The sequence below is a fragment of the Myotis brandtii genome, unplaced genomic scaffold (genome assembly GCF_000412655.1).
Source record: "Myotis brandtii unplaced genomic scaffold, ASM41265v1 scaffold17, whole genome shotgun sequence".
Taxonomy (NCBI): Eukaryota; Metazoa; Chordata; class Mammalia; order Chiroptera; family Vespertilionidae; genus Myotis; species Myotis brandtii.
Genome location: NW_005356259.1, coordinates 1,004,785 through 1,025,644, shown reverse-complemented (window position 1 = coordinate 1,025,644; position 20,860 = coordinate 1,004,785). Strand labels below are relative to the sequence as shown.

Below are 20,860 nucleotides of genomic sequence, written 5' to 3'. Positions count from 1 at the left end.
AAAAAAAAAAAGTCATGGTTTAGGTGGTTCCCTGGTGATGATTTCAACAGGTTGTGACCTCTGAGATCTAGTATGAGTTTGTAATACGTTAGAGTGTGTGCCCAGTACAATAGGCTTCCATTATCTTCGTGTGTGTGTGTGTGTGTGTGTGTGTGTGTGTGTGTGTATGTATGTATGTATGTGCACGCATATGTTGGCTTCAATATCTCAGGACCATCAAATTTTGCTCTTTTTACTTTAAATAACATTGGGCTGAGGTTAAGGTTGTTAAAAAATGATTAAAGAAGACAATTTAGGTCAGTGATGGCGAACCTATGACACGTGTGTCAGAGGTGACACGTGAACTCATTTTTTTGGTTGATTTTTCTTTGTTAAATGGCATTTAAATATATAAAATAAATATCAAAAATATAAGTCTTTGTTTTACTATGGTTGCAAATATCAAAAAATTTTTATATGTGACACGGCACCAAAGTTAGGGCTTTTCAAAATGCTGGCACACCGAGCTCAAAAGGTTCGCCATCACTGGTCTAGGGCTTTGAGGGAGAATGTGTTCCGTGCCTACCTCCCAGCTTTTGGTGGTTTTTTACCATCCCTGGCTTGTAGCTGCATTCCTTCAATTTCCTCCTCTGTCATAACATGGCCTTCTTCCTTCTGTGTGTGTCTTTGTGTCCTGTCCTCATAGGGACACCAGCTGTTGGATTTAGGGCCCATCTTAATTCAGTGTGACCTCTTCTTAACTAATTACATCTGAAAAGACTCTTTTCCCAAGTAAGGTACATTCTGAGGTTCTGGGTGGACATGAATTTTGGGGAAGACACTATTCAACCCCCTACAGTAACCATTATTATGGAAGCATGAAAAAACATGACCTGTTGCTCTCCTCCATATTGGCAAAGTCTTGCAGAGTGTCAAGGAGACTTGAGAATGTCCTGAGGCATTCCTGGAAGAAACATACTTTCTCTTAAATTGTAAAGTTCCATGTCTGTAATGAAGTCCAGAGTAGTTCACATGCCTTCTCTAAGTATCTCATTTCCTTCTCTGTGAAACAGGAGTTAATCTATCAACTAGGAAGTACTGACTGACTCTCTACATGATGCCTATAGCATCCAATAAAAACAAATAACTGTCCTTGAAATTACTTATGACTGTGGGGAGGTCTACCATGGAGCTTTTCAGTCATGCACACTCAACTCTCAGATGACATCATGAATGAAACACTGACCCAGAGAAGGAAAACAAACTTTTGTAAAATACTGGGCCCTTGTAAAAGAGAGAATGTCATGGGTAGACTAGATACTTCAAGTGGGTGTCTATCTGCTAAGGTGATGTTTCTCTTCTCCTGGCTCTTCACAAAGATTGGGAGAAAAGAGAAGGGACGCAGGGAGACAAGAGAAAAGCAGCAGCTTTATTAACAGGATGACAAGAGCAGACTTCATGGTTGTTTGGTGGTGGTTGTTTTCTTAGCTATAAGATTTCACATTCCCCTCTCCAAGTCTTGGCAGGAGTATTTGTTCTTGGGGAGTGACCAGGTTCCATCACTGCTCTGAGCTACAAGTTGAAGCCACAGAACAAGCTGTTAAGTCCCTGTTCCCAGCACAAAGCTTTGTGTTCATGTAATTTTTATCCTTTTTAAATCCACAGCGGGAGAGGCACTACACCTAATTCACTTACCTGCTACTAGTAACGTGGCAGAGAATTCTTCACCTGGGACTTCAGTGCATAAGTTTTCTGTGAAATTATCAGCATCACTGTCACCTGTGATGCCAGGGTTGCCCCTGATAATCAACACCAGTCCTCTCACTGAAGCCTTCAACGTGAACTCTCTGTCAGGCACCGAGTTTGAGGTAGGTACCATCTTACTCGCAATGGGAGTTACCTGCAAAGAAGAGTCCTGAAGATGAGAGGCCTGTGGGATTCTAGAACAGTGATCATTTCTTCCTCTTTCCCTAGTTCAATCTCCCTTATTCTAAGATCCAGAAGCCCTTTTTCAGGCATGCTAGAGCCTTCTGCTGCACTAGGTGCCCCTCTAGCCTTGGAATCCTTTTTCTCTATTTAATCTAGTCCAACTGAACATTACAAATCATCTATAATAATAAAAGCGTAATATGCTAATTAGACTGGACAGCCAAACGACCTTCCGGACGTCATTCCAGATAAAGCTGTGGCTGTGGGGGCTGAGGCAGGGGCGATCAGGCAGGCAGGTGAGTGGGTAGGGGTGATCAGGCAGGCAAGCAGAAGCGGTTAGGGGCGATCAGGCAGGCAGGCAGGCCAGCAGTTAGGAGTCAGTGGTCCCAGATTGCAAGAGGGATGTCCGACTGCCAGTTTATGGAAGGGACTTGCGGGATGGGGCCTAAACCGACAGTCGGACATCCCCCAAGGGGTCCTGGATTGCGAGAAGGTGCAGGCCAGGCTGAGGGACCCCTCCCCATGCACGAATTTCGTGCACTGGGCCTCTAGTGTTACAAATAAAAGGCTTGTTTCTTATTGCCAACCATCCTGACATGATATCATGTGTAAGGTGTGCTGACAGTAACTAAACTCTTTGGGTGTTTTAGTTTGAGTATTGATCTCCTTAAAAGTTGGGCTCTGATGAAATGGTGTCGGTGATTCTGCTTTTCTATGATTCTGTGACTTTTCAGAAGGAAAAGTATGAGGAGACTTAATATGGAAGAACATGCCCTGAGTAAAAAATATGAGCCTAAATGTCCAATGCTACTGTGTGAATGTTTCCTCATGTTGAAGAGCCATGGTACCACTGCTCTGTTTTCTAATTTGTTGTTTGAGTCTTTCCAAAATACCAATGGTATTTTTCACAGAACTAAAACAAATATTACTAAAATTTATATGGAACCACAAAAGACCCCATAGCCATATCAATCTTGAGAAAGAAGAACTAAGTTGGAGGTATCACTCTACCTGATATCAAACTATAGTTCAAGAACAAGTATCTAAGTATTCCATGGATGAACTCATTTAATCCTCACAACAATCATATAAAGTAGATACCATCCCCACCCTCCATCACCCTGACCCTGTTCACTTTTCTCAATAGCATTTACCACCATTAACTAACACACACACACACACACACACACACACAGAGTTCATGTTAGTACATGTCATTCCTTAACTCTGCAGATGTATCCTTCTTCCCCTGTTTATTCTTGGAAGTGGCCTTGGGAAAATTAGAATGGAGTGATGAGTCAAGATGTAATTTAACGGCAATTCCAGGAAAGTGCATCATCTCATTTTTAAAGACTAGAAAATCCACTACATTCAGGGTTGCTAAGGGACTCACCTAGGAGCCTAACTTAAGTAGTGATAGGTTTTTTAATTCTCTGGTTTTCCATTTTCTGTCAGTAGAACTAGAATATCTCCTGAATATTTTTCTTTTTTATGAAAAACAGCATCATATACAGCAGTCCCTTTAGTGGAGAAGTGTCCTGGGGCTTGTGTTAGAAGGACTAAGGCAAACAGCCAGTTCCTCTGACAGCGAATGAAAGGTGGTTTCCAGGATGCTGTTTGCTTTCTTCCTAGTAATAGCCATTTGCAAAATGCATGCACACAAAGCAGACCTTCTTTCACAGGATCTCTAAGAATTCTGCATTTACTTTTAGGTTGTCACTACTGGGAAGGAACAACTAGATTTTGAAACAGGACCAAACATGTTTGATTTGCAGATTTATGTTAAGGACGACGTGGGTGTCACTGACCTACAGATCCTAACTGTCCAGGTAACAGATGTGAATGAGCCGCCTCAGTTTCCAGGCAACTTGGCAAAAGGTAAGATACACAGGGTGTGCCATGCAGCCCAGATGGTGGCATCAGGGAGTTCCCTGGGGACAGAGCAAACCAGAAAAGTAAATGAAAAAGCAGCTGTTTCCCTGGAAAAGGCAGGTGCTTAATGTGCAGGAAATAAATAAAATGTCCCCCAGCCCAGGGCTCCCAGTAATAATGCCCAACAATTTACAAAGCCCTTCTCTTGGGTCTTTCCCAGTCCTGGGGAGGAAAAGGAGGCTCGGGACCTCAAGTGGATCATTCTGAAGGAATCTGGCCAAGCCCACCAGGCTCATCACTGTGTACTACTGGTCATTGACTGACTTGTTCATTCTCCCCAAGGACGCTGACCCCTTGAGAGCAATGTGTGCTTGGAATCGGCTACAGAGCAGAGATGACACTTTAAGGGATGGGAACATAGGATACCGTAAATTCCTGAATAATCCCCCCCTCGCTCATGGCTGTTAATGCCACCAAGTCTATCATTTTAGTCCAGGTTCTCCCCTGAACTCCACTCAAATATCCAAGTATCTCACCTAACATTTCCACTTGAATATTTAATAGACATCTGTAATATTGTGATTTATAATAAGAAATATATATTTGGTTTTCCTCCGGTTCCTGACACAAAGCTTCTAAAACCCTTGGCTTTTCTGTGATGAGAGTGATAAAGATATGTTTTGTTATGTTGATGACGTGATGTTTGGAATGGTGGCCAGCAGAGCCAATCCTGTGATTAGAGGGTTGGAACTTTCAGTCCCCTCAAACCACCCCCCCCCACACACACACACACTCTCCTCCCCAACGCCCCACCCCCACCACTGCAGAGCAGAGAGAAGGTGGAAATGGAGTTCAATCACCAATGGCCAATGATTTCATTAATCATGCCCAGGTAGTGAGGCCTCCATACAATCTAAAAGGGGTTCAGAGCGCTGCCAGGTTGGTGGAGATTCAGGGAGAGTGGCGTGCCCAGAGGGCATGGGAGCTCCGCGCCCTTCTATCTGGCTGTTCCTGAGCTGCAACCTTTTATAATAAACCAGTCATCTAGTAACTAAAATGTTCCCCTGAGTTCTGGGAGCCACTCTAGCATACGAATCAAACTCAGTGAGGGCATTTCGGGAAGCTTAGATTTAGAGCTGGTGGGTCAGAAGCATAGGTGACAACCTGGACTTGAATTCAGATGGATTTTCAGCTGATGTCAGAGAATTTCTTGGTGGTGTAGGAAACCCCCCCCCACACACACTGGAGTTGGTTGCAGATCATGATATCTCAAACTTAATGTGCTCCCATCCAAACTCTTGACTCCCACTTCAACCCCCTCACCCCCACCATCCCCACCCAAAGCTGCTTTTCTTGTCTTTCCCATTTTAATTAATGGCAACTCTGTCCTTCCAGTTGCTTGGACCAAAATTTCAAAGTCAATCTTGACTTTTTTCTGTCTTTCACATCCAACATCAAATCCATTAGGAAATGTTGTCACCTTGTAAATCTATGCAGAATCCAACCGTCCCTAGCCTCTTCACCGCTACCTCCATGGTGCAAGCCACTAGCCATGTCTCGCCTGAATTACTACAATGGCCCGCTTACTGGGCTCCGCTCTGCCCTTGCTCCTACAGCTGATTCTCCATACAGCAGCCAGGGAGATCCTGTCAAACATCCGTTAAATCAAGGCATTCCTCTGCTTAAAACCCTACAAGGGCCTCTCATCTCACCCAAAAGGAGAGCCAGAATCCCCTTAAGGCCCCATCAGATCTGGCACGCCCACACCACCCTCCCCACCTACCACGTTGTCTCCCACATGTCTCCCCCTCAATCCGCCGCGCCAGCAGTCCTAGTCTTCTCACCAATCGGTGAGCACCTCAGGCACAACCTACCACGGCATCTCTCTCGGCATTTGCTGTGTCCTCTGCCCCCTCCTGCTCCATATCTCTGAGGCTCCTCCTCATTTCTCTTAAGAATCTTCATTCAACTGACAATGAACTTCCATAACCACTCTATTTAATGTTGTAACCCAACTCACAACACTGCTTCCCTGATTTTTCTCCATAACATTGTTCAGTAACATTCACACATTTTACTCATGTATTATCCATATCTTCCCACAGATTTCAAGTTCATGGGAGCAGGATTTTGTGAACTGCTGTATTCCCAAAGTGTAGATCAGTGCTTGCTATGTAGTGAGAACTCAGTAAATGCTTTTTTTTTAAATGAAAGCATGAGCAGTGATAAGATAGATGAAAGCTGAAGTCAGATGGCTTGAGTTTGAGTTTTGATTCTATTACTTACTAGCTGAGACAACCCAATAACTCCTATGAGCCTGTTTTCTTGTTTATAAAGCAGAGAAAATGACCATGCCTACTTTCTAGGGCTGTTGTGAAGATGAAAGGGGAAAACATACAGGGTGGGGCAAAAGTAGGTTGACAGTTGTGTGTATGGAATATAATTCAATAGTTAATAAATAATAATATGAGAATAAACTGTTTTGTGTTCTTGCAACTGCAAACCTACTTATGCCCCCACACTATACACTAAGTCAGTGATGGCGAACCTTTGGAGCTCCGTGTGTCAGCATTTTGAAAAACCCTAACTTAACTCTGGTGCAGTGTCACATATAGAAATTTTTTGATATTTGCAACCATAGTAAAACAAAGACTTATATTTTTGGTATTTATTTTATATATTTAAATGCCATTTAACAAAGAAAAATCAACCAATAAAATGAGTTCGCGTGTCACCTCTGACACGCGTGTCATAGGTTCGCCATCACTGCACTAAGTCCTCAGCACAGTGCCTTATAAAAGAGTGAGTTAACCTTAGCCTTCTCGCTCATCTCTTGATCAGAGACATTCTCAGAAAGGGAGAGGCCAGGGCAGAGAGCATGGTGGCCCTCAGGCAGGGCTGGGGGTGCCCAGTGGCACTGCCTGCCCCTCCCTCCGCATGAGCACCAAGAACTCTGAAGTGGATGAAATCAATGTTTGGTCCCTTTCCTGGGCCTCTCTCTGCAACCCTCTCTCAGTGGAAGTGAGTCCTTGAAATGAGAGGCCTTATGATGGAACAGAAAGGCTAAGTGAAGGTCAAGGGGTGGCCTCAGCTCAGGTTGGGAGGAATTTACACATTAAAGGGGCTCTGAAACTTGGAGCAGCCTCACCCTGGAGGTTACTTTTCAACTCTCTGCCCTTATCACCTCCCTCTCTCCCACCGAACAACAGGACCCCAGGTCACCTCTCATTAGAGGAAACATGGGAAGACTCGATTACCAGCGAGGCCAACCCTAATACATTGCTAATTCCCATAAAAGGATCCACTCCTGCAAGTTGGCCGTGGTCTCACTCGTGGCCTTTGTTATTGCTGCCCTCTTTCCCGCAGTGCCAATACACTTCATTTCCTTGGCTGTGTTTGGTTTCCTTTGGCTCACCTGGTTTGGGGATTTCTCATTTGCTTTATCTAATAAAATGTTTCTTATTCCACTGTGTACGTGGGTGTAGGTCTAGACCTCTACATAGTGGAAGGAGCAAACCCTGGATTCAGTTACCAGGTTGAGGCCTTCGATCCAGAAGATACAAGTCAAAATATACCCCTCAGTGTAAGTCTCCTTGTTAACCTGGCGAGGGGCTGACCCAGGAGCCTGGCATCTCGGCAGGGTGGGCTTGGGCAGCGGTAATGGGAGAAATATGCTGCTAAAGCGTAGAGGGCAGGGGAGGTGGGAATCGGAAAGGGACTCTGGAGACAGATACCTCAGATTGGGTTCATGGCTCTGTGTGATCTTGGACAAGTTCTTAATCTCTCTGAGCTTCAATTTCTTCGTCTAATAAGAGCACCTACCTCGGTAGGGGTATCATAAGTATTAGAGAATGCACGTAAAGCCACTGAGCACAATGCCTGCCTCGCATATTAAAATTGCTCAGTGTTTTGTTTCTTTAATTCGAAGGTGATAAAAATCCAGCTATATTATTTTAAAAATAAGCATAAAATGTATACTCCAAAGGCATTAGCATTTCCTTTTCAGAGATGAAGCCACGCTGCTTGGAGCCGAGTTAAAAAAAAAAAATTAAAAACGAGTCCCAGGAATTCCAAAGAAAAGGAGGAATTCCATAGAGAAAAGCAGATTAGGTCCTGGAGAGTCGCTTCATGGTTCAGTCTGAGACCGCTGATCTCTCTTCTCTACCTATAGAGCTCTTGTAACCACCAAACCTTAGGCAAAGAAGCCTCTTAGCTTGGCAAGGATGCTTCAGTGCCTAGCTCTGCCCCTTGAAGCTGGGCAGCCCAGGTGGGAGAGAATAATGCCAGTGGACTAACCTTGGAGCAGGCTACCTCCTGCAGACCCTGCCTTACAGCAAAGAGAACACTTGAAATATGACACTCAGGGAATTGGTAACACCAGGAGGCTGTTTTTGCTGTTTGCTGCATGATTTGCAGCTTCAACAGGACTACTTTTTCTAAGAGGAGGAAGTGAGCCTTGGGAATAAACTCCAGGACCAATATAATGTGGTCCACAGGGTCTGAAATAAAGCTGTTTAAGATTATTGGCTACATCTTAAGTTAGAGAATAGTCAATGTTATTATTAGAAGATATCCCTCTGTCAAAAAATAAAAGCAACTGTTAACAAATCCAAAAGACAATGGAGAGGAAAAGGGGAGACTTTATTCAGGTAATAGTTCCTGACCCACCAATTGGTCCTATTTTATGTAAATGAGAATTCTAAATTGCACAGTTCTAATTGGTCAACATCATGCACTCTGATTGGTCATTATGGAGCAATTCTGATTGGTTAGTGAAGATGCAAATAAAGATATAGCTATGAGATTCTGATTGGATGGAGTAGGTCTCAGTTCATTGGTTGAAAACAAAAACTAGGAACTGTCTTGTAAAGTGAATTCAAACAGCAGGAGACCAGTGCAGGAGGTTGAAAGCTCTGTCTGAGATTCTTCCTGGTGTACAGAATATGTGAGAGCCTCTGTCAGCAGATGGCCACTAGACTGTCGTTATTTATAAAAGCTGGGCCCTCAGTTGACTGTGGGGAGTCCATCTCAGCAGATAAATGTCTTTTCTGGGATCACATCAAATGAATCTTCTCAGGATCCATATAACCTATTCATTTATTTAAGATTCTATTTGCAGGAATAAGTAAATGAATATGCAAACACTTAATGGGTTTCTACTATGTGCTAAGAGCAATACTAGGTCCTTTAAATGCATACTTATTAATAACATACTTATTATACCAGTTATAAATATGTTTGTCTGAAAAGAATAGAAAACTTAACCACAGTGGCAGATATAGGATTTTCTTCTCCTATAAGAAGTTCAGAGACAGGTATTTGCTGCCTAGTTCAGAGCTAGTGTAGCTGCTGCCATCAAAAACCTGGGCTCTTCCTATCTTTCTGCTTTTCCATCCAGAACATACTGGATTTGTTTACAAGATGGCTGCTACATCTCCAGCCTTTACTTCTAAGTTCCAGGTAGGAAGAAGGAGAAGGAGAAAGAAAAGGTGGAGGAGAAGGAGGAGGAGGAGCAGGAGGAGGGGAGGAGGAGGAGGAGGAGGAAGAGGAAGGGGCAGAGGAGGAGCAGGAGAAGGAGAAGAAGGAAGAGACTGAGGAAGAATAAAAGGAGGAGAAAGAAAATAAGAAAGGGTAGAGGGTGAAGGGGGCAGTCCAGGCCAGTCTGTCCCCTTTTTTGGTAGGAAAACAAAGACCGTCCTGGAAGCCCTAACCAGAAGACTTCTGCTCACTTCCCACTGTCCAGAACTCTGTCCTAGGGCCACTGTTGCTTGATGGTGACGAGGGAAAAAGGGATTTTGGGTGGAGATTACGTCAGCAACCTCAAGTTATACACTTAAACATTTAGTTCATTTCAACGTTTACCAAAAATCCACTATGTGCCAGGTTTTCTGTTAGCTACTTTGGATACAAAGCTGACTAAGACACATTTTTGTACCTCAAGAAGTTCACAGTCTAGATCAGTGGTTTTCAACCTTCTGGCCCTTTAAATACAGTTCCTCATGTTGTGACCCAACCATAAAATTATTTTCGTTGCTACTTCATAACTGTAATGTTGCTACTGTTATGAATCATAATGTAAACATCTGATATGCAGGATGGTCTTAGGCGACCCCTGTGAAAGGGTCGTTCGACCGCCAAAGGGGTCGCGACCCACAGGTTGAGAACCACTGGTCTAGATAGATGGAAGGCATTCATGCATAATCCAAATAATTATACTTCAGTAAGATAATTACTGTAAAGTGTGTACAAAATGTGGTAGGAGCAAAGTGGGAGGAATCTCAGCTGTAAAGAGAAATATTTGCCGAAACCAGTTTGGCTCAGTGGATAGAGCGTCGGCCTGTGGACTGAAAGGTCCCGGGTTCGATTCCGGTCAAGGGCATGTACCTGGGTTTCGGGCACATCCCCGGTGGGGAGTGTGCAGGAGGCAGCTAGTCGATGTTTCTCTCTCATCGATGTTTCTAACTCACTATCTCTCTCCCTTCCTCTCTGTAAAAAATCAATAAAATATATTTTTAAAAAAAGAGAGAAATATTTATTTTTAGACATCCATTTGTACTATATTGTTCCAATTTATGCAGAAGGAACAAGGTCATGGTCCCTTTAAACCAGTGGTTCTCAACCTTGGCTGCACATTAGAATCACCTGGGACTCTTTTTAAAACCCTGATTTCTGGGCCTCATCCTCCGGAAATTCTGTTTCTTTGTTACTAATGTTGTGGCCCCACCCCATAACAAAGAAACAGCATTTCCGGAGGATGAGGCCCAGAAATCAGTATTTTAAAGATTCCCAGGTGATTCTAATGTGCAGCCAAGGTTGAGAACCACTGATCTAAACTTACCTCCTAGAATCTAGATCAAGTTGTCCCTTTCTGATGAAGGGAAGCTGTCCAGGTAGGGAGCAATGCAGCAGGTGTTGCTCCCTTAAAAGAAAATGTACTGCAATCGAAAAGGGCGAAGAGCAGCTGCAGGGATGTGGCGCCTGGAACTGAGTGGCTTCTGCAGAGTTGTTGGAGGAGGGAGCACTCCCAGTGGCAGCAAAGTGTTAATGAGTATTTAACACCTGTGCTGGAATGAACAGCTGCGCAGAACGTTGACAGCCCGCCTGCAGGAGCAGTGAACATAATCTAGAAGGAAACTTTCTCAGGCTAGAAAAAGGTAGTAACAGTTTAGGAAGTAACATAGGATGGCCTTTGTGCTTCGACATTTTATTTTGGGCTCTTGGGGGTACTAAATGACATATTTTTGCTCTGTACAAGGAGAAAGGAGATGGGTTAATGTGCTATTGATCAAACCTGTGCTTTTCAACCTTGGCTGTAAACTGAAGCCACCAGAGGAACTTAAAAAACAACAACATCCAGATGTCTGGGTCCCGCCCCCTAAAAGTCTGATGTAATTGACCCGGACAGTGGCCCAGGTGTCAGGCTTTAAAAGTGTGGCTCAGTGGTTGAGCGTAGACCCATGAACCAGGAGTTCAGGGTTCAATTCCTGGTCAGGGCACATGCCCAGGTTGCAAGCTCGATCTCCAGTGGGGGGGCATGCAGGAGGCAGCTGATCAATGAAATCAATAAAAACATATTTTTAAAAAATTATAAATTAAATATTTTAATATTTTAAAATTAAATATTTTTAAAAAATAATAAAAGCCCCCTGGCGATCTCAGGTACAAACAAGGGCTGCTTTGAAACAGTTTCCCAAACTTCCCAATTCTCTCAGTTTTGGATTCTGTGGATCTGGGATGGTCCTGGGAATCTGCAAATTTGCCAAATATCCTGGGCAATTCTTCTGGTCAGAAAGGCCGGGAACACTAGTTTATGAGTGTTTCTCAGAGGGGTCAGGCCCCTGTGTGAGAAAATACATAGGCTGCTTTTTTAAATGCAGAGTCTTGGACTGCACATCAGAATGCTGAATTGGAACACTTCCCGGGTGATTCTGATGCATCTACCCTTTGAGAACCACTGAACTGAACAAACAAGTACAGACTTTAATACACACCAAAGCATGTGCATGAAGCCACTAGGCTTGGTCTGTGCCTGTCATCTTACCCGGTGTGTCCCAGGAGTCACTTTGCTGGTGACAGCAACTAGCAGAGAAAGGATGAATTAAAACTTGCTCTAGGACATGTCCAGAAACCCCAACTGCTTTAAAATGACAAATCCTTATCCAGCTTAATGAAGTGAAACTGTGTCACAGAGGAAGTGAAATTGGGGCTAATGCAGAAACCGCTGGTATTTGCTTCCTCGTTTTTAGAGAAATTCAAAGAGCATGTGGTTGTAAATTGTTGGGACCAGCACTGCTCAATCGAGCTGGAATTTGACCGGAAAAGAATGCTGCGTATATATAATTTTAAATGTTCTGGTAGCTCCATTCAAAAAGTAAAATGAGACAGGTGGAATTAATTTTAATATAGTTTAAGCCAATATGTCTGAACTATTATCATCTCAACATATAACCAACATAAAAACGATTTATGCAATATTTCACACCTTTTTAAAAAATATATATTTTATTGATTTTTTACAGAGAGGAAGGGAGAGGGATAGAGAGTTAGAAACATCGATGAGAGAGAAATATCCATCAGCTGCCTCCTGCACACCTCCTACTGGGGATGTGCCCGCAACCAAGGTACATTCCCTTGACCGGAATCGAACCTGGAACCTTCCAGTCCGCAGGCCGACGCTCTATCCACTGAGCCAAACCAGTTAGGGCTCACACCCTTTTTTTTAATGCAAGTCTTCGTGCAGATCCTCTCCTTTCAGACCAGCCACACTGCAAATGCTCAGGAGCCACAGGTGCCTGTGGCTGGACAGTGCAGACTTTGAGCCAGTGTCAGCCCCGCTCCCTGTGCACCTTCTGTGTTGTGATGGGATGCAGGGGATGCATGTTCAGAGGCAGGCGTCGGTGGTGGGCTCAGAATATAAAGACACGCAGGATGGTCTGTACGTGAATAATCATATATATCAGCATTTCTTCCCTGGACCGCCTCCCCCTGCCCTTTCTCCACCTCCTGAAGGAGGCTCCATGCAACCCAACCCCTCCCGCCCACTCCCACGGCCCTCCTCTCCCTCTGCTTGGAAATGGCCCTGTGACTGCCGCACAGCCTCCTCAGGGACTCTCAGGACGTTAATCAGTTTCGCAGCTGGAAGCAAAGTGATCGAGTGCAGCAATTCCTCCATTAAGGGGCTTTCTCTTGGCCTTTCCATTAGGGAAGGACTTTTGCATAAAGTGAAATGTGCTTTGTCTTCACCAGGGCAGACAAAGGATTAAATTAAAAGAGCAATAACCTTGCTAGTAGCTGGGCTACCAGGAGGGCAACAGGGAAAGGAATTCTCTCCCCGCCTCTGTCTTGCGCATGGCCCCCGAGAAGTGGCAGCGGGTTGTGTCTTTTGATCTTCTTGAGTTTATAGTGACTGTCCGGAGATGGGACTTTTCAGATCCACTTATTTCTGGATGAGTGAGGCCCTTGCCTGGGCCAGGTCACTCCAGTGAGAGCTGAGGTCTCTGACCCGACTCCTGCTCAGCCCCTTCTCCTGTGTTCTGACAAATGTTGACTTTGGTGCCTGACCCTTTCTTTCCTGAGTGACAGCACCCTCCCTGTTCCCCATGCACTTCCACTGCCCTCCCCCTCCCCACAGACACACACCAGTCACGCAGCGGCCCCAGCACCTACCTGTCCATTTGGAAGCCACCACTGAAGTTGGACAACTCCCACTCCCAATACATCACCACTGACCACTGTTGGTACGTTGGGAGAGACGCTTTCTCCAATAGATGGGGATCATTGTCCTTACGATTAGCGAAGCCTACATCAAAGAACGGGTCCTAGGCTGTTTATTAAAAAGAAAAAAAAAGAATGACAAAATATGAGATAGATTCTGCAGCTTCATCAGTAAAGGATTGCTATGGATAGCATTCTGCATTTACAAATGTGGCTCTTTTAAGAACATTCAAATTCTTGCCTATAACCCATTTAGCTTACCTTTATAATAATACAACATGAACAGGCCAACTTAAGGACTTGAGGTAAAGGTTTTTATGGTAATTTTTTTCTTCTAAGCACTACCCCCTGCCCTTGCCTCCCACTTCTGAGTTGGGATAGGGATGGGAAAAGGGGAAAAGGGGAAAAGGGAGGAATTGAGGCTTTTATAAAATATTCAGCATACAATGAAAAACATAATAGGATTGTGGCATCATATACGTAACTTGAGACAGCCCGGTTGGAAGGTGTGCCCTGTGCTGCTTGTCCTCGGGGTGGGTCTGGGGCATGTTCTCAACCTTCCTAATGCCGCGACCCTTTAATACAGTTCCTCATGTTGTGGTGACCCCCAATTCCATTGTTACAAATTGAACATAATTAAAGCATAGTGATTAATCACAAAACAATATGTAATTATATACGTGTTTTCCGATGGTCTTAGGCGACCCCTGTGAAAGGGTCGTTTGACCCCCAAAGGGGTCGAGACCCACAGGTTGAGAACCGCTGGTCTGGGGCATGTTCTCAGCGGCTTACAGCCATTGGCACTCCCTGGACTTGGGAGGAATAAGGGTCCTTCCTTCCCTCTGGACCTTGACTGCTCTGTTCTTCGGAAACAGGACGCGGAATTCTTGTAGCTCAATTCCATTGCAGGCCTGAAAGCAACTGATGGCTGCGAACCCGCACAGGTTGACTCATTATTTGCCTGTGACTCCAACTGCAGTGGGGGAGCCGCCGGAGGTGCTGTGCCCTCCCCAGGGAGCCTGACATTTCAGGAAACTGGGCCAGCTCCCTCTCGCCCTCCTTTCTCCCAGCACCAATGGCACCATAAAGGGTGAATGGGGCAGGAAGCACGGCTCCTCCTCGCCTTCCACACTGAAGCTTTTGTGTCTGTGAGCAAACCGCAGCTGCCAAGGGGCTGCGGAGAGAGAAACCTGGGGTGGTGGTAAAGGAATATTCCCAGCGGGGAAACTGTGGAGCTTGTCTGACAAGCATTTGTTAACCGAATTGATCTGATTACTCAGGACTTTTCTTAGCCAGTCCTGGAGCAGAGAGGGGCTGCAGTTGCTTTTCATTCTATTTAATTTCTGTTTTCCAAGAATGAATATCCAGGGAGCAGCCTTGATTAAACAAGGCTTTAAAAAGGGGAGAGAATGCCAGGTTTTACAGAAAGCTTTTGGAATTGCTGGCAAATGGCCACATGACACAATATTTTTAGTCTATGGATATTATCTCCTTTCTAAGTACAAAACTGCTATTCCCATTAACTCAAGCTCATAAGTTCAGGGATAAAGGAAATTAGCATGATGCTAAAAGAAAAAAAAAATCAGGATTCCAGGAAATCAGACTTTTAATAAAGATTCCCCATGCTCCTAGTTCTACAGTTTTACTCTTTCTATCTGGCTCTGTTTTTTCTTTTTCTTTTTTCTCGTTCATTTTTGCTGAGGCTGTAGACAGAACTGGAGAAGATTTCATAATCAAGACTGGCATTACCAAATTCAAACAGATTTTTTTTAAGTTTAACAAGTTTTTTGTTGCTGTATTTTCAAAAAAGATTTTAAGATCCTTTAAGTTTGGAATGCTGCTCTCAGATGGGAAACAGGCAAGAAGAAAACCCCAATATTTAACGTTTAACACATATTTATTGAGCATCTATTACGTGTTAAGCACTAGGGACATAGCAGTGAGTAAAATGAAGCCCTTTTCCTCCTGGATCTTACATTCTAACTGGACAGTGATAGTTAACATATACGGAGGGCTTACCATGTACCAGGCCCTGCTCTAGAACTCTGCACAATAGGGCATGCCCTCTTTTATTACTCTTTGTTGCACAAGCTCTCACAGCTGGAAAGTGGTAGAAACAGGATTCCGATTCAGCTGTCTGGCTCCAAAGCCACTGAACTTAACTCCACCGCCCCAATTTGTGACTCTTCCATTCCAGACGGGCCTAAGCGTCCTCCTTCCCTCTTCCCATCACACTCTGTTTATCCCTTTTGGGCTGCCTCTCCCACATCTTCTTCGTGTGTTTCTTCAGTTGACCATAGCTTTTTGCACAGCAGGACCTGACTGTCATCTCCATATCCCAAGACCTTGCATGGTTGGGGGACCAACTAGAACTGGAGAGCTACCTCCTAGCAGTGGTCGGCAAACTGTGGCTCGTGAGGCACATGCGGCTCTTTGGCCCCTTGAGTGTGGCTCTTCCACAAAATACCGACTTCTGCGCATGGGCCACGAAGTTTCAATCGCACTGTACGTGCGCGCCCGCACGTGGTATTTTGTGGAAGAGCCACACTCAAGGGGCCAAAGAGCCGCATGTGCCTCGCGAGCCGCAGTTTGCCGACCACTGTTAGAGCATTTCAAAACATGTGAAAAGACATCCCCGGTTAGGTGCATGTGGAAAATGCCCCCCTTGGGTCTATAAACCATTGTATCACATCTAGTGCGAACCTCTGACCTATGGATACGTGAGGATTCTCTGCCAGGAAGGCTCTGCTTAAAGACATGGAACTGCTCCATGTGCAGGCAGCTGCAAGCCTAGGCCCTTGCTCCCAGGCTATGAGCAGGAGAGTTGAGGGGGAGGGAGCTTGGGATTTAAACGTCATGCCGCTGACTGCATATGCAATTTGGGGCCTGGGAGAAGGGCACTCCTTGGTATTGCCCAAATAGTTCCCCTCAAAAATATTTCCTCTCTAAGTGACCAGCCAGAGAGATTTAGTAAAATACCCCCTACAGTAGAACGCTGTGCCACCATTAACCAGCCAAGCTGTAAAATAAGATATAAGACTATGGGGAAATGCTCAAGCTATAAATGAAAAGCGCAGATATTATAACATCAGTTTTTTGGAGGGTGTATGTTTGCATAGAAAAGAGCATAAGGCTATCCATGAAAATAATGATGACTACAATTGAGTTTCTTTTTTATACTTTTCTGTCTTTCCCAATTGTTGTATAAAAGATATATTCATTACAACTAGGAAAATGTTATTAAATAGTAAATGGAAAGTAAGCACTTTTTTAAATGGCTTAAAAACCTTATAAATGCCCAAAGGAGACCTTTAATGTCTTTTCTGTGCATCTTCTCTTCTCTGATGGGAAGCTCAGCTGTGATGACAATACCAAATCTCTGGGTTGGAATCCTTGGCTGGTGTTGCCTTTGATTCTAGACCTCAGGGGCCATGGCTGTGGTTGCAAAACCTCCTGGAGGAGAGGCCATCCCTCATCCATGTAGGAAACAATAAAACCTTCTAACCTTAAAGCCCTTTGGAACAAATGGACATCTGAGCCTCAGTGTGCCTGTGGCCCTCCACATTTTACAGCGTGCATTGGAATTTAATCCTCACAGTGACTTGAACAAGCAGTTGGTGGTATCATCCCTAAATTACAGGCAAGGAAGGGACTCATCCCAACCAGAATTTGGATTCAACTCCTCTGATCCAGGTCCTTCCCCTGCATTGTTGACTCCATCATGGGAGCAAGGGCTCCATCTTGATGAGCACTGTGGAGAGCACAGGGTGGTCCTCCTATGAGCAGGCCCTTCGTGGACTGGACAAATAAGCCTATATTCCTGTCGGAGCAAAGGTGCTGGGCAGAAGGTCATCAAGAGAGCTGGACTGGGCACTGGAAGCCAAGAAGGTCGAAGACTCTCAAGTCCCCAGGACACTGGACGACTTGACCAGTGGCCACAACCCTCAGATCAGATTTTGAAACAGCCCTTCTATCTCTCCAAACCAGCTTCAAACTTGGGCTCCATTAAGTTTCATTTTCTCTCACACTTGTCCTTCCCTTGGCCCTTCCATTATTTCAATGAATGATGCTTATGAACATGTTTTGCACCCCCACTCTATCATAAGTTCGGTTAAGTATAAAGACCAGATCTCATTTACTTTAGTATTGTCCTGTTCCCGTAGGCATGGTGGCTGTGTTTAAACGGTGTTGGTTAAAGAAGTGGGCCTGGGCGGCGGCAGTGAGAATGCTGTGACAGGGAAAAGGAGACTGGGCTCAGAAGCAGGGGGCCCAGGCAGGGCCTTTCATATGCATTCTGTAACTACAGCAGGACTCAGAGACCAGCTCCTCGGGGTGTGGCAAGTCGGGGTCAGAGGCTCAGACCAACGGATCCAGACGTTTCTTGATTCAAGCGCTATTAAGCCTGAGAACTCACTGTTTGGGCTTCATCCTGATGCATCAAGAATGTTCCATGAGCCAAGAATATAAAATGGGAACCGAACAGACATGTCTTCTGGGGAAAGATAAGTGTGCTTAGTCACATTCTTTTTGTCCTTGTTTTTTAGTATTTCCTGATTTCTCCCTCGAAGAGCTTCAGCATGTCTGCTAATGGGACCCTCTTCTCCACAACAGGATTTGACTTTGAAGCAGGGCATAACAGGTAGCCTTTGCCGACGACCTTGCTTGAAGTTCCTTTATCTGAGGGTCAAGGAGCAGGCATAGTGCAGGCTGAGTGAGCGCAGCTAGGGAGGCCCTGAGCAGTTTGCTGCCTTCCTGCCAAGTGAAGAGGGAAGGGAGCCCTGGAAAGGGAATAAGGCAGTGATATGGAAAGCCTCCTTCCCCATCCAAAATCTTCATCTGCGTGTAATAAGAATGACGGTGTGGGAGAGGGCACCCAAAGCATGGGGAGAGGCAGCTGCCAGAGCTCTTTGCTAACATGAAAGCAGCAGGGTGGAAGTGAGCAGGCCTCCGAGAAAAGCCGTGAGGAGAGGCCAGGGTTTGAAGATGAAAACACACAGGCTCTTGGCTCTGCACGGGCTGTGAGAACCGGGGCTAGTGCCTCGGTGTCCTCACATGGGTGCACACTTTGCAGAGCTGCTGTGAGGAATGAGGGAGATGGAGTGTGCAAGATGGCGGGCATGAGCACATGTGAGGTGGTGGCCATGAATGATACCTACAGGATGAGAAATGCAGGAGTGGGGTTTTAGAGGTGGGGAAAGAAGGGTGGGCATAGCAGGCCGGACTCTGCAGGAGCACCTGGAGGGGGCGGCAGAAAGGGAACAGACTTTCCTCCCTCCTCCCTCCTCCCACCCCACATTTCAAAGCTTGACTCCCACACTTGGAATGTTCTCCTGACAGTTACCACCTCACTGTGGAAGTGAGGGATAGCCAAGGGCTCAGAGCCTCCACATCGCTGCGGGTGAACATCGTGAACATCAATGACGAAATCCCACGCTTTACCAGGTAGGCCTGGGGCAATCAGGGCTCTGTGGGCCACGGGCACATCTCTCTTAGGTGACAGAGCCTCCTCAGACACATTTAATACGAGACAGAGGTGTCCTGCTCTGGCCTGGAAGAGAGATAAGAGGCCTGAGATCCTCGGTGTCCTTTCCCTGGGCCTCTGGACTTCTGTCTTCTACCTTTGCTCCTGACTCTGCACCCCCACATTCACATGCACCGAAGGATTGTGGGTATGGTGGGGCAGGGGTGGGGCTGGACATGATTCCCCCTGATGGAGGCTTGCCACTGGGCTTATGGAGAAGGTAAATACAGTATAATGTTTCTACAGTTTGGCTTTTCGTGGTTTCAGTTACCTGTGGTCAACCACAGACTAAAAACATTAAATGGAAGATTCCAGAAATAAACAATTATAAGTTTTCAATTGCACACAGTCTTGAGTGGTGTGATGAAATCTTACAATGTCTGCTCCATCCCACTTGGGACATGAATCATCGCTTTGTCCAGTGTAGCCGCACTGTATTTGATCCTCTCCACCCCCTTAGTCACTTAGTAGCCGTCTGGGTTATCAGATAGACCAGTGATTTTTTCAAACGGTGTGCCGCAAGAATTTGTAAAACATGCTGGGTGCTCCGAGTTCCTTCCTGCCGTGGCGGGTCCAGTAAAGAGATATGGCAGCTCCTACATCCAGCAGAGGTGAGAAGGTAAGTGAATCTGATGGAGGCAACCTGTGGGAATGTGCCCAGTACCAGCTCAGGCACAAAGGGGAGACCCGAGCCTGTCATAGATGGGGATTTAGGAGGGGAACATAGGGTTCTGAGATAGCGTATGACCCTGCAAACAGCTTGGCTTACTGTAGAAGACTTTGCCTGCCCCAGTCACTGGTGGCCTCAGAGGCAGCCACAAGGAAACTGGCAAAACCACCTGCCTGGGGTTAACTCTCATGAATGGCTGTGAATAAATTCAATCAGGAGGCTTCACTACGCAGAATGCTTACAACCGACGACCTTGGGTCCCTTATCTCTCTGAAGTTGGGAGGTATTAAGACCACCCCACTCCCAGGCTAACCTGGTGCCATTTGGCAAAACACAGCACAGTTGTGAAACTTCTGGATTTTAGCAGCCTACAGCCCAGTTGCTGGGTGTTGATGTGGAGGGAACAGCAGCAGATACATTCCCACATAATGTTTCCCGTCGATGTCTGTTGCCAGGTTAAGCTCAAAAGCACGAGGCAGTGCACTTCTGCTGACGGGTCCCTCCAGGGGCACAATCCAGGCAGTTTATAAATAGTTATGACATCCCAGCCCGATTCAGACTCCAGCACTGGCCACTCAGCACCGTGGATTCATCAGTAACCCCCAGAGGAAGGTGATGGCTATGGGCTGGAGCTGACGAATTCTGCAGCCCTCCCCACACCCCCGGTCTGTGAGGTGGGAAAACAGGCTAACAGGGTTGCAAAGGAGAAAATAATTTCCCCCAAGGGCAGAACTTGTAGACCATCTGGTTTGGACTACGTCTTCCAAAATAAAGCAATTGACCTCAGCAGAGAGAGAACATGACCTTGGCGGGTTGTTGGGGCCCCAGAGATCAGTCTGGAACTCTGGTTCTCACTTTTGGTTTGAAAGATGAACCTGTTGGGTTCCATCCCAGACAGAGAGCATGACCTTTGTGACCATCTAACCATTAAAAAAAACAGTCGATTTTATTTCAAACAGTGTCCCATGGCTGTTGGTTGGGATGGGTCTGTGAAAGTCTGTGCTCTTGAAGGAGGATCTGGGGCAGGAGTTGCCCTGACATTGCCCGGATTGCTGGTGGTGGCACAGCTCCTCAGAGTCAGAGTCAGCCTAGTCCCTCAGCCATGCACAATCCAAAAGAGTTTGCTTAGTTTCAAACTAGGTGCTGACTTTGAGGGTTTTCATGGTTCAGCCATG

General features: G+C 45.6%; 1 protein-coding gene across 6 annotated transcripts in view; it reads left to right on the top strand.

The window, feature by feature from the left end:
* CDHR3 (cadherin-related family member 3) overlaps nt 1–20,860 on the top strand; it is a 120,073-nt gene that overhangs the window by 49,552 nt on the left and 49,661 nt on the right. For 2 of the 6 annotated variants that reach the window (XM_014536930.1, XM_014536931.1), the window contains exons 1-3: nt 3,670–3,786; nt 18,039–18,133; nt 18,832–18,936. In XM_014536930.1, coding sequence (XP_014392416.1) covers nt 3,751–3,786; nt 18,039–18,133; nt 18,832–18,936 — 236 coding nt within the window. In that variant the 5' untranslated portion in view covers nt 3,670–3,750. Of the gene's footprint in view, nt 1–1,644; nt 1,848–3,620; nt 3,787–7,265; nt 7,364–18,038; nt 18,134–18,831; nt 18,937–20,860 lie in introns of those variants that run through there. The other 4 variants (XM_005862874.2, XM_014536932.1, XM_014536933.1 and 1 more) reach the window with 4 other exon arrangements.